Genomic DNA, 13,960 nt, shown 5'->3' with positions numbered 1-13,960 from the left:
GGCCTATTGAGTCTGCAGTGGGCGCATGGGGACAAAATCTCCAGTGACGTGGTTGCCTTTCGCCACTGTCACCACTCTCACACATATTCACTTTCACGACAGTGAGACCTTTCCGAACATGTACATGTCATGTACACAAACCGCATATTTACACCTGCTTAGAATGAATGGGAGTCAATGGGACACGCCCAGTCGCGGTCAGTCACGTGTGTGTAAGTGCACGACACGTGACATCTGACCCCACAGACATGTGGGGGATATTGAGAGCTTTCAAATAAGGCCAAATATGTGGTTGCCATGGAAACGGCTATATTGTTCTTGCTCAGATATTATTTTTTATTTATTTGTTATTTTTTTTCCCTTCTCCTGCACTTTGAGCTCAAATTTGATCCCCTGAACATTTACGAAAACTCACCAAATTTTGCCCAACATTCAGAAGTGCGAGAAATTGAATTTACATATGGTTTCATAGATGTGGTGTAAAGAAATACTGTGACAGCGCCCCCTTGAAAAGTGTAAATACATTACGCCAATGGGATCACGTCCAACATAAAGTTTGTTGTAGAGCCACGAAAATTGGTACACAGATTCATCATCGGGAGACAAACAAAAAAATATTATAATGGCCATGCCCCTAAACCAACCCTTAGTCAGCCATATTGGATTGAAATGTCCAAAATGCTGAGTCAGCGTTTTCGCTGACGTCGTATTTTAACCATCTCCTCCTTGGGCGTTTGGCCGAATGAGCTGAAAATTGGTGTACAATATCTAGAGAAGTGGGGCATCAAAAGTTAGCTGAATTTTTGGGATCGGTGTGACCGTTTTTTTGGTACCAGGTCGCAAAATTTTTTCAAAAATTTCCCATTTCAAAACTTGCTTCAGCTCGGACATACAAACACCAGTTTGGCTCAAATTAGACTCAGACGTCTATTTCCCAGGCCTACACACATTTGTTGAAAGAAATTGCAATTTCGCACTATAGCGCCCCCTACAAATGTACATTTAGGAAAGTGACATCAGTTCGGACGTACGAACACCGATTTGGCTCAAATTTGACTCAGACTTCTATCTCCCAGGCCTATACCCATTTATTGGAAGAAATTAAAATTTTGCGCTATAGCGCCCCCTACAAAGTTACCTTTACAAAAATTGCTTCAGCTCGGACATACGATCACCAATTTGGCTCAAATTTGTGTCAGACATCAATCTCCCAGGCCTACACCCGTTCATCTGAAAAATTTGAAATTTGGCTCCATAGCGCCCCTTACAAATTCAATTTTACTAAAATTGTTTCAGCTTGGACATACAATCACCTATTTGGCTCAAATTTGAATCAGTTGCCAATCTCAGAGGCCTGCATCCATTTGTCAGAAGACATTGGAAAGTCCCTCTATAGTGTCCCCTACAAATTTACATTTACGAAAATTGCATCAGTTCAGACATACGAACACCGACTTGGCTCAAATTGACTGATTGGAACATCTCACAGGACTACACCCATTCAGTGGAAGAAATTGAATTTTGGCTGCATAGCACCCTCTACAGATTTACTTATACAAAAATTTCTTTAGTTTGGACATACGAACACAGATTTGCCTCAAATTTGAATCAGCTGTCAATCTCACAGGCCTACACCCATTCATCAGAAGACATAACATTTAGTGTTAGAGCGCCACCTGCTGAACGATGGGCATACTTCTACTGGACGTGCCCATGGCAAGGGTCTTTCAATGCCGCTTGTGGCTTTAATTAACGTTCTTCTGTCTGTGTTTTTACGTTTTTGTCCAGTGCTCAGTAAGAACAGTAAGCCGGTACACACCACCCTCCTCAACCCACACGTGCATCTGATAGGCGAGGATGCCGCCTGCATCGCCTACATCCGCCTCACGCAGTTTGTGGACTCGGCGGGCCGACCCCGATCCAGCCAATCAGAAGAGACCCGGGTGTGGCACCGCCGCGATGGCAAGTGGCTCAACGTCCACTTCCACTGCTCAGGAGCACCAGCTGCACCACTACAGTGATCAGGTACACATACATACACACACACGTGCGCACACACACAGTCACACACAGGCACAGACAGACAGACACGCACACACACACACACATACAGACACACACACAGCTGGAGAAGCACATATGGAGTATTTGTGCAGTCAGTTATTCTATCTGTTAATGTCTTTGATTCCATTAAACAATTATTTGAATAAGTGAAAAAAAATAGTAAAAATGTGAAACAGACGTGTGTGAAAATGACACAACTTGTCTTTTATTCCAGAGCCAGAAACAGCAACCACAAAAAGTATAAAAGTAAAAGAAAATATAAAAATATCTATGTAGAAATGTGTTCGTTAAATTAATAAAAAAAAAAAAAAATTCAATGACAATTCACTCAAATGTTATTTCTATAACGCCACATCACAACAACGTTATCTCATGACACTTTGTTTTAGTTTTGGATTTTTCATTATAGTTTAGTTTTATTTAGTTTTGACTTTTCTCTAATTCAGTTAGTTTTAATTAGTTTTTAGAGCAGGTTTGCTAGTTTTTATTAGTTTTAGTTTTTTTCTAAATGCTTAGTTTTAGTTTGGTTTGAGTTATCTATCTATCTATCTATATAGATCTATATATAGATATAGATATATATGTGTGTGTGTGTGTGTGTGTATGTGTGTGTATATATATATATATATATATATATATATATATATATATATATATATATATATATATATATATATATATATTATATATATATATACAGGGGTTTGACAGAATAATGGAAACACCTTAAAAAAATCAACAAAATATAATTTAATATGGTGTAGGTCCGCCTTTTGCGGGCAATTACAGCCTCAATTCTCCGAGGTATTGATCATACAACTTGTGAATTGTTTCCAAAGGAATTTTAAGCCATTCTTCAGTTAGAATACCCTCCAACTCTTTTAGAGACGATGGCGGTGGAAATCGACGTCTTACTTGAATCTCTAAAACTGACCATAAATGCTCAATAATGTTGAGGTCTGGGGACTGTGCCGGCCATACGAGATGGTCAGCTTCATTAGAATGTTCCTCATGCCATTCTTTAACAATTCTAGCTGTATGGATTGGGGCATTATCATCTTGAGGTGAAGGTGTTTCCATTATTTTGTCCAACCCCTGTATATATACATATATATACAGGGTGAGTCATAAAAAACGCTCTTTCCATTTAAAGAAATTGTACTGCTAAAACGGAAACACTGATTTTTCTTTGACCATACAGTCATATTGATGTGGTTATTGAGCATGTCTGGTGATGTAGTCATAGATTTATTGCATTGCATAAGAGAGAGAAGGTCCATTGTTTATTGGGCACTGAAATACCTGCCAACACAATGTATGCCACAGTGAACAAACTTGAAATTGACAACAATTACAGGAGTCAGGGCTTTGCTTTCACACTCAGGACATAGGCCTACATGACAGTGCCCAGGGAGTTTTCATCATGGCAAGACCACAGCGATTGCACGTATTATTTCCTTATCGAGTTGTCTGTTTGGGTCAGGAGAGAGAGTGGCCACCTAGATCCCCGGACTTGACCCCCCTTGATTTTTTCTTGTGGGGGTATCTTAAAAACCGTGTGTATCAGACTGTTCCCCAAACTCTTCAGGAACTCCGAAATTGCATCACGGCTGAAATCCAAGCCCTATGACGAACACGAATGGCGAGAAGAGCTGTGTTAGAGATGCGACAACGAGCACAGATTTGCATCAATCTGAATGGTAGCCAGGTTGAAGGTCGTGCCGGACGACTTCGTTGAGACAAAACATTTTGATGGCGAGTAAACATGCTGTAATGGTTGACAATTTCAGTTTCATTCACGGTGGCATAAACTGTGTTGGCAGATATTTCGATGCACAATAAACAATGGACATTCCCTCTGTTATGCTACGCCATAAATCAATGATTCAATCGCCAGACATGCTCAATAACCACATCAATATGACTGTATAATACTACTACTACATCCCTACTGTATAATACTACTACTACATCCCTACTACAATCCCTACTGCATCCTTGCAGACTAGAACTACATCTGCAAATGGACGTCCATCAGTCCTGGTGCATCTATAGCCTGTCCGTCCATGGGAGTGGATCTCTCCTTCACTGTGGTTCTCCCCGAGGTTTCTCCCTTTTCCCACTGGGTTTTGAGTTTTTCCTTGCCAAGAAGGAGGGTCTAAGGACGGGGGATGCCCTGGACACTCCTCATTTTCTTGCTGTTTATTTGACTGTTGTTTTCTCCACCTGACTCTGTAAAGCCCTTTGAGATAACCTTGTTGTGATATTGGGCTATACAAATAAAGTTGAATTGAATTGAATTGTATAATCAAAAGAAAAATAAGCATTTCCATTTCAGTGGTACAATTTCTTTAAATGAAAAGAGCGTTTTTTCTGACTCACCCTGTATATGTACACAGGGTGTCCCATAAATCTCCATACATAGGAAAAATAAACGTTTCTTGACATAAACCATTTTTATTTATATAATATGCTCTATATGACTGCCATTTTGTCGGGAACACATGTCAATGCGTGTCCTCCACTGCTGAAGAACTATAAAGAAGAAATATAAAGAAATACATATTAGAACCATGGAATGTATTATGTCTCCTATGTATGGAGACTTATGGGACACCCTGTATGTATATATATATATATATATATATATATATATATCTTTGTTTTTGTTTTTTATTTCAAATAAATCTCATACAGGACTCTACTGCTTTCTCCAAACTTTAGTCTGCATTTTGTCAGATAGAGTTTGGACCAGAATTCGACTGTAAACCACAACTGATGAGAATAAATTGATTTTATATCAGTCTGACACTGGCAAAGTTGAAAACAAAGGGAATCTGATCCATGATTTTTGTAGATTTTAATTAGTTTTGTAACCACACAATACAGTTTCAGTTAGCTATCGTTTTTCTTTTAATTGTAGTTTTTATTTATTTCAGTTAAAAATATTTTTTTAATTCTACTTTTTTGTCATTTTGTTTGGTTTGTCGTGTTCTACCGTTGTCACTGCCTTCTTACTTCAATATGTCATGTATGTTGGAATGAGTGTTTCGAAATCAATCCACCAGAGGGCGCCGCTGTTGATTAACATACTGGCGGAATACCATGAAGAAGAGTAAAGTTTATTGAGAGGAAGAAAGTCAAAAATAACAAACATGGCAACAACTGGAGGTTTTACTAATGTTAATATTCAGAAGGGTAGTTGTCAGTAATATGTGGGTAATATTTTTCTAACTCCCACAGTACTAATGAGTGTTCTTCATTTGGGAACACATCCATAAGCTCCCAGGAAACAGACATAAGTACACGGAATGAACACAGAGGATGGACAGACGGAAGGCTCCGCCCATATCCGTCTGTAAGGTAGAGCAGGGCTGTCAAACTCATGTTAGTTCAGTTCCACATTCACCCCAGTAGGATCTTAGATGGTGCTGGACCAGTAAAAGAATAAGAGTGAAAAAAGAAAAATGACATTGTGATCATGTTTACATCTGCAACGTTTCCTTAAAAATCTGAATAACATGAAGAACTTGAAATGTCTTAAGAGAAACAAGTGAAATTTTGACAATATTCTGCCTCAGTTTATCATTTACACATGTGCATTACATTTTATGTTACTATTAAATACATAAAACATTTAATAACAGGCAGAATATTAGTACAATTGCATTTACTTCTCTTAAGACATTTCAGGTTATTCACATTTTTTGTAAAAGGGTAGTTTGTTAATGTAACATTTTAATGTAATTTTACTTTTTTTACATGAAACAAAGATGAACTCTGCAGTTGTCATTATTTGTAGGTTATTATGATAGTATTTTTCTGGTTCTGACCCAATTAAGCTCTAATTGGTCTGTATGTGGAACCTGAATTAAAATGATTTTAACATCTTTTTTGATCGTTAATACCTTCACTGTCATTTTTGCATTTCACAACGTCATCCCAGAGGCTGGATTGGACCCTCTGGTGGGCTGGATTTGGCCCCCAGGCCACATTTTGACACCTGTGACGTACAGCGTGAATGGGCCTTTAGTCACATGACACCAGGATCCACACAGACAGAAGAGACAAGGACACAAAGACAGAACGTGTGTGTTCACTGTTCTCCACTGGAACCAGCACTGTCTCCTTTAAACTTTAACACAAACATCATAAATATTTGTCTGTATTTATTTCAGTTCGATGTTAAAGTTGGATCCAAATTAGGGATGTAAACAATTCATCGATTAATTGTCGATAAGAATTTGCTTGATTAAATTTTAATTATGGGTTAATTGCCCTTGTCCACCTGTCCATACCTGTCCAAAGGCTGCTGGTTTGTTTGCAACGGCGAGGCTGGGATAGGCAGTCATCGAACCGGATCATGGTGCTGATGAGTTAGAATCACTTTATGGACATAGTGGAGAAATTCAAGTTCTCACGAAAATCACCGCTTGTCAATTAATCGTTAATCGATTGATAAGGTCAACCAACTAATGATTAATGGATTAACTGATAATTTGCATCCCTAATCCAAATGTGTTGTAGACTGAACTGACATATTGTTTGTAGATGTCATTGGACTTGTTTGTTTATATCTATACATATTTTTATATATACTTTTATACTGTTGTCATTTCTATATAGATATCTTTTATTCAATTCACCTTTATTTGTTCAGCCCTACATCCCATCCAGGTTCCCTCACAGGTCTTTACAGAATCAGTTGGATATGAAAATAAACAACAGTCAAATAAACAGTAGATGTAGGAAGTGGATTTACCGTCATTTCCAGACTATAAGACACTACTTTGAACCCTGCGGCTTAAACGATGATGCGGCTAATCCACCGTCAGTCAAACGCACTCCCACTAAATCCCTCAGATGAGTCATTGGGCGCCTCATGTATGAACACTCATCCTGGAAACACACAAGCAAATGCATATGAGATAGTTTAAGTTAAAGGAGATCCAACCTGCTGTCGAAGAAGGAAATACAGCTGCTGTACGTAAGGTTAGCACCAGTGAATGGATGGGGAGACGTTGGAGACGGCAGCGTATGGCTGATATTCAGGTGAACTCAATAGTCCGGAAAGTACCGTATGTCCTGGGCATCCCCTGTCCTTAGTAGTGATGTCCCCATCTGGATTTTTTTGCTTCCAAACTGATTTTATTTGGGGGGATTAGTTTTGCAGATACCGATCTGATACGGACTTTTTACAGTGAAATTTGGGTTTAAATATGGAGTCATTATTTATAGGTTATTATATTATTATTTTCCCAGTTGGGCTGAATCAAGGTTCTAATAGTTTTGGATTTTTCATATAGTTTAGTTTTATTTAGTTTTGACTTTTTTTTCTCTAACTCAGTTTTAGTTCGTTTTTAGAGCAGGTTTGCTAGTTTTTATTAGTTTTCATTTTTTTCCAAATGCTTTGTTTTTGTTTGTTGTTTTATTTAGTTTTAGTATTAATTTTGTTTTGTCATATCTTTTCTCTTCTTCTCCGTCGTATTCAAATAAATCCCAGACAGGACTCTGCTGCTTTCTCCCAGCTTTAGTCTCCATGTTTCCAAGTAGACTGGGGACCAGAAAACCACAGTAAACTACAAGTGACTGCAAGTGACGGACTGTGAAGTGTTGTATGGTGCCAACAGCTAAAATTGCTAGAGCAAAATAAATTGCTTTCGTATCAATGCGACATTGACGAAGACAAAAACGAAGTGAATTTTATCCATAATTTTTATCCGTTTTAGTTTGTTTTGTAAGCACACAATACAGTTTCAGTTTTTTTTTTTTTTCTTTTAACCTCCTCAGACCCAGCTTTTCTGTCCACATTTGTGGACAAAAGTTTCACAACTTTATACAAAAAAGAAAAGAAAAGAAAACTGTACACCACAAAGGACATTCCATACAAATTTTAAAAACTGCATCTGAAAAAACTGTTGCATCATGATGTTTCCAATATAGGCACTTATTTAATAAAAAACAAAAAAAGCTGATACTTTGCTGACATTTCCTGGGTCTTAGGAGATTAATTATAGTTTTTTTTTAATTTCAGTTAACAAAAATGTTTTTTCAATTCTAGTTTTAGTCATTTCATTAGTTTTCATTAACGATAATAACCTTGGTCTGAATGTGGAACCTGAACTAAAACAACTATGACACCTTTGACTCTGAAGAACTTTAGGAACATTTTTGCACTTTCCAAATTCAGACTGTGGGACAAATTAGACCCTTCTATTTTCCACTGCTGTAGTGTGTCTATACACACATCTGTCCACGTATTATATGGCGGTGCGTTCAGTGCCATGCATTAGCAATGTGAAGTGGGTTCCTCTCAGGTCGGGTTGGGTCGAGTCAAATGATTCCACAAAAGCCCCACGGGTTGAAAAAAACAGACTCACGCATCACAACTGGACCTCAGAATGAGTACAAGCGCAGAGTGAAAGTGACACTTACAGACTCTTTACTAGTTCCTCTAAACCTCCTGCTGCCTACCTTCGGAAACTTTAATTTGAGGAGGCAGGATGTTTGCCCCCCCTTCCCGAACCGGGCCCGAATCAGCCTGATCTTGTGACTAAATCTGATCTGATCTTCTAAAAAAAAAATGCCAGATTGTCAGTCGTTACCAGTCTGTAGATGGGATCGGGTTGTCCCCTGTCTTTAGACCCCCCCCTCCCCCCCAGACAGGGAACAACTCCAAAAACCCAAAAAGAGAAACCTGTGGGAGAATCACAGTGAAGGACAGATCCACCCCCATGGACGGACAGGACTGATGGATGTCCATTTGCAGATGTAGTTCCAGTCGGTACAGATGCAGTAGGGTGGGGGCATATGGGGGGGGTCCATCTAGTTTGACATATGCTTTTACTGTTAGACTCCGTGTGGTTGTTTCTGACAGTGGATGAGTCATTTTGATGTTTTGACATGTGATCCTCAATAACCTTTGGAAAATGACCGTTTGTTTCATGCCCCTCCCCAGTGGTCCTGAGCCTCCAGACTACTGGCGTGTCTGTTTTTGGGGGGCAGTTTTTTCCAGCGAGCGTGTTTCCGAGGCTCGTCCTCTGCGTGGATTGGCTCGTGCCAGGAGCCCGGCCGGGTGAGATCACATCCCTCTCCACGATAACCAACCAAACCTGTCCCTCCTTTGACCTGCTGGGGGCCGGGCAAACACAAGACACCGCCCCCCCCCATGGGATGATGCATGCATCTGGCGCCTGATTGGAGGGCGCACCTTTGCCCTCTCTGTCCCTCCCCTGACAGCCATCTTTTTTCTGCCCGTGTAAAGATGAAACGTCCTGGGGGAGGAGAGGATTTACAGTTGAACTTGTGACAGTTTATGAGTATGAGTTATGAATATACTGTGTAAATTATGACTAGATGTACCAGAAAACCACCAAAACCTAAAGCAAGCATTTATATTCACTATTTAAAGAAGGGAGGAAATGGAGTTGGACGTTAGCCACTCAGATTTCGGACACATTTTGGCATTCTAGGGGATTACCAGGTAGAAACTAAATGTGTTTTGTTTCTGTTTTTTTTTTACCCAGAAGTTGATGTTAAGAAGTAGGGAAACCCCCCCCCCCCAAAAAAAAAAAAAAGAATTATGGGGGGGGGGGGCGGGGGGTTGATCAAGTCTGCTCAGTCGCAATTAGTGAGAGAACTTGACGAGAAACTCGATATCAAAAAATGAAAATGAAGCACCAAAGTGTAGGACTTTAGGCTTTTACGTGTTTGTGTTTTTATTTGTGTGCTCCTTTGTTTTTACAGAAGGATGAGGAAGTCGACATTTGAGTTGATGTTCTGTTGTGTTTTTAGCGTCCTGTTCCCTGTGAATAATGGAGCCTTTTGTTTTTTGGTCTGACTGATCCTATATTCAAGGCTCCTTTTTTTTTTTTGTTTTCATAAACACAGCAGAGTTTTAAAAAGACAGATTTTAATGTACACATTTAAAACTACTGTGCGTTCTGTGGCGTCTGTATGCAGTGGAGGGGAGAGTGGTGGTGGTGGTGGCGGCGGCGGCAGACAGGAAAAGGTCTGCAGTTCAGTTTTTGGTTTTGCATGTTTGCACGCTGCTTCTCTCTCATTCACCCCCATCCCCCTCCCCTTTGGAATAAAACCCTCCTTTGCCTACTGTCTCCAATCACCCCCCCCCCACCCCCCCCCCCCCCCCCCCCCCCCCCCCCGCTACTGCTTTTCTCTGCTTTCTGCAAGGGCCTGGTTTGTTAATAATCACTGTGTAAATACAGTGTATGTATAGATATATATATAGAAAAGTGTAATATATGTAGATGTATTTGAGAGACACTCATCCTGTGTATCTGGCCATGGGAAACCCCCACCCCACCCCCTCTGATCCTAATTTTAGCAACATCCCATTTCAGTTTCTTAAATATATTTCCTTCAAACATTATAAGAGTTTTTCTTCATAACTCAGTAGCTGTAGGTTACAGCTCTTGTCCCATGGCCACAAGACTGTTTTTGTTTTTTGTTTTTTTGGGGTTTTTTTGGAGATGGGGATTAAGTGGAGAAAAAAACTAAGTTAAAACCCCTAGAAAATAGTAAAAATATGAAGACCTTTGTCATAGTGTCCTTACTTTGATCCATAATGCTGTGAGCTGTCTCTTCATATCATACACACACACGCCTGGTGGTATGTGTGTGCATTTCGGGCTGTGTAACATATCTGCACCGCTGCCATGTGACCACAGTGCCGCCAACCCGCTCGCTGTGCAGCTTTAATTGTCTTGATCCATCTGCAAAACGAGTTGTATCTTTAAACCCCATGATGATACCTCCCAGTGTTCTGACCTCGCCCCCTAGCCCCGCCCCCCACCTCCTTGATCTTGAGATGTTTCTTTGTACCTCTCTGTTGTTTCTCTGTGTTACTGATTTTTTCGTTGTTTTTCGTCGTCGTCTCTGTTGCTGTTGTGTAAATTTCGCCGGTAATCTGCCAAGCTGGAGTTCTGCACACTCAACACTTAAGGGGAAAAAAAGGGAAAACGGAGGTTTCAAAAAAAAAAAAAAACACTCGTGAATTGACAATGATCGTAGATTGATCAAGGCTTAAATAATTTATTAATTCATGTACTTTTGACCCTCGGTGGTTTTCATCCGTGCCTGCTCTGTCGGGGAAAAGCCGTGAAAGTGATGAAGTGAGCGAGGAGGCGGGGCATGCAGGTTCTTCCTCATCCACACTGTCGAAAAAGCAGAGCGGCAGATCTAGTTATATGCATGTTTCAGTTAAGCCTTTCTACCATGCACCGACCTAAATAAGGATGGAGCTAGTGTTATTATGATAATTGCATCTTTGAACTAAGAATTTGCCTCCATTCAGAATGTTTTAATAGGTGACATGAAAAATATAATATTTAAAAAAAATGCAAAATTAAAAAAAAAAAAAAACAAAAAAAAAAAAAACAAAAAAAGGAATCAGGAGCCGTAGCTTGGTATGAGGCCCTCGATGTTAGCGTTTTTTCCCTGCATTGTAATGGTAAATACTTATTGGGCTGCGCTTTCTCCTCCCAGCCGTTTCACATGGATGCTGGAGTTTTTTTGCATGATCATGATGTACAATGAAAAACAAACCATGAATTGACAACTATCAAAGTGTTTGTCTGAGTGTTAGTTGGTCTTCATCATAGCTTTGTTATTCTTCAAACTTGGATCTTGAAAGTATTTAATAAAAATACTATTTCAGCACTGGTTGGCGTCTGGCATTTCATTCTTTTTGGTCGTTTGTTCGTTCATTGGATGAAAGCAACACAACGGGAAAAAAACACTGTAGAGATTCATGGGTAGGGTCAATAGGGCTGTGTATTAGCAAAAATCTGGCGATAAGATACAAATCACAACACTAGTATCACGATATATCACAATATATCATGATACTGTTAAAAAGGCAATTTTTGTTTCTTTTTTTTTAATGATTATTTAATTGAAGAATTGAATCACACCAGAAATCTGCACAAACACTAAACACATTTTTATTTGATCCCAACAGGATCTAATGTATCACAAAATGTTCCTGTGTTCAAACTGAAATTCTGGTTTACAGACATTACAGTTTAAGATCCTGTTCAAATGTTCATATTCTATTAGTTCACAACGAACATCAGAACAGTATTTTAGTTCAATCCCAACAAAGGAACAAACATTATTGAATAAAAGAGTGTTAAATAATAATAACATTAGTAATACAAATAATACAAAATTAAATATAATAAACAATGAAAGAATACAAAAATGTAAAGAAAATTTTTTTAAAAAGGCTCAAAAATGAGCCTCCACAAAATCTACATTTGAATAAATACATAAAAATATTGATACAGTACTTTTTAATATCAATACAGTATTGTGAAATGAAATATCGCAATATATTGCAGGACAGATATTTTCTTACACCCCTAGTGGTCAAGGGCGTGGTCACAGATAGACCGCCCACTCCTTTTGGATTCCCAACTGTTGAACCAGACCAGTTTCAGACAAATATTCCGAAGAATTGTAAAGGTCTAAATGCCATCTGAAACGGACTCAAAGGACATTTAGTTAAAATATTTTTAAATGAAAATATATAAACTACTGCACCACAGATGGACACAAAATGTACATCTATTTTTTTTTTCCAGAATTCTAGAGTTCTCCACAGTGAAGTTCCTCTGACATTTTCCTCCTCAAATGTATTCAGTGTAAACCTTAAACCATCTATTTTACAACCCAATAATTGGTTATAGAGGGAAGAAAAATGGGATCAAACCTAAATAGAAAGAGTTTAGACAAATGTCAGTGTCACAGATGGACAACAAAAGGAAATATCAAATTAAACCGTTTTATTTCAATTATCAATATCATATACATTTATTTAAAATATTTACAACATACAAATAATAACATTATATTCAAATGTATTTTGCATAGACATATGCATTTATTTATTGTAAACACTGTGTTTAGAGTATGACATAAATAATATATCAGTGTATTTGAATAAATGTGGTTTATTTATAGAGTTTATAAAATGAACCCAGAATGACAGCACTAAACTGGGTCACTGTACAAACATTCACACTCACTAAAATACTCACAGTTTTCTCATTCAAAATACATTTTCCTGAAAATGTAAGTAATTACCGACCCAAAAATATAAGTTTGTTGTAGATTGTCATTTAATTTTTTTTGGCCAGATGTGAACCTTCCCTTGGCTCCGCCCTCTTACAATTATTGTTCATTTCTTTGTCAAATGTGTCACAGTCAGAACACAGGCCCAGAGTTCTGTTTCTAATGAGAGAAAACTGCCTTTGTTTTCATATCTGCTGTGTTTTTACTGACAGCTCAACTGTAGTAGTGGTTAAGAAATTAGTCTGAAATTAAATAGAATTTCTTGATGAAGTTTTACCAAACCAATATGCCAGTGTTTAGCCTTATCTCACCCATCACAATCTGTCCATTTTGTCTAAATACGGTCACTTCTGGATCCAAAACATAATCTACTGGCCTCAAAAAAAAACGATGTTTTTTATAGACTGAAATTTTTTTGATTGAAATTTTTTTATGAACCTTTTTTTTCATGGAGTTGCAAAAAGATCCACTTGGCTGGACACCATGGCATTTCATTTTTGAGGCAAAGAAACATGCATTTTACTGATACACTGTGTAAAAATCTATGAAATAAAAAAGATTTTAATGCTGCTAATCTGATGTATTCTCACATTTTAACATACTCTATTACTAGTCATTACTCACTTCATGGAGATAATATGCAAAAAAAAAAAAAAAAAAAAAAAAACTTTTTGGTTTAAAAAAAACCAAACTGTTAATTACAGTCTAATAACAATAACAAGGTCAAGGTTTATTTATATAGCACTCTTAAAAACAGACACTACTGTCCCAAAGTGCTGTATATACTAATGAAACAGAATAG

General features: G+C 38.2%; 1 protein-coding gene across 27 annotated transcripts in view; it reads left to right on the top strand.

Moving 5' to 3' along the window:
- LOC115439691 (calcium/calmodulin-dependent protein kinase type II subunit gamma) overlaps positions 1-11,745 on the top strand; it is a 114,600-nt gene extending 102,855 nt beyond the window's left edge. For all 27 annotated transcript variants that reach the window (XM_030163622.1, XM_030163615.1, XM_030163626.1 and 24 more), the window contains 2 exons: positions 1,789-2,025; positions 9,023-11,745. In XM_030163622.1, coding sequence (XP_030019482.1) covers positions 1,789-2,021 — 233 coding nt within the window. In that variant the 3' untranslated portion in view covers positions 2,022-2,025; positions 9,023-11,745. The remainder of the gene's footprint in view (positions 1-1,788; positions 2,026-9,022) is intronic.
- The last annotated feature ends 2,215 nt before the right edge of the window (positions 11,746-13,960 follow it).

This window comes from Sphaeramia orbicularis, chromosome 19 (assembly GCF_902148855.1).
Source record: "Sphaeramia orbicularis chromosome 19, fSphaOr1.1, whole genome shotgun sequence".
Taxonomy (NCBI): domain Eukaryota; kingdom Metazoa; phylum Chordata; class Actinopteri; order Kurtiformes; family Apogonidae; genus Sphaeramia; species Sphaeramia orbicularis.
The sequence above is the reverse complement of the archived record's forward strand: the minus strand, read 5'-3'. Positions and strand labels throughout refer to the sequence as shown.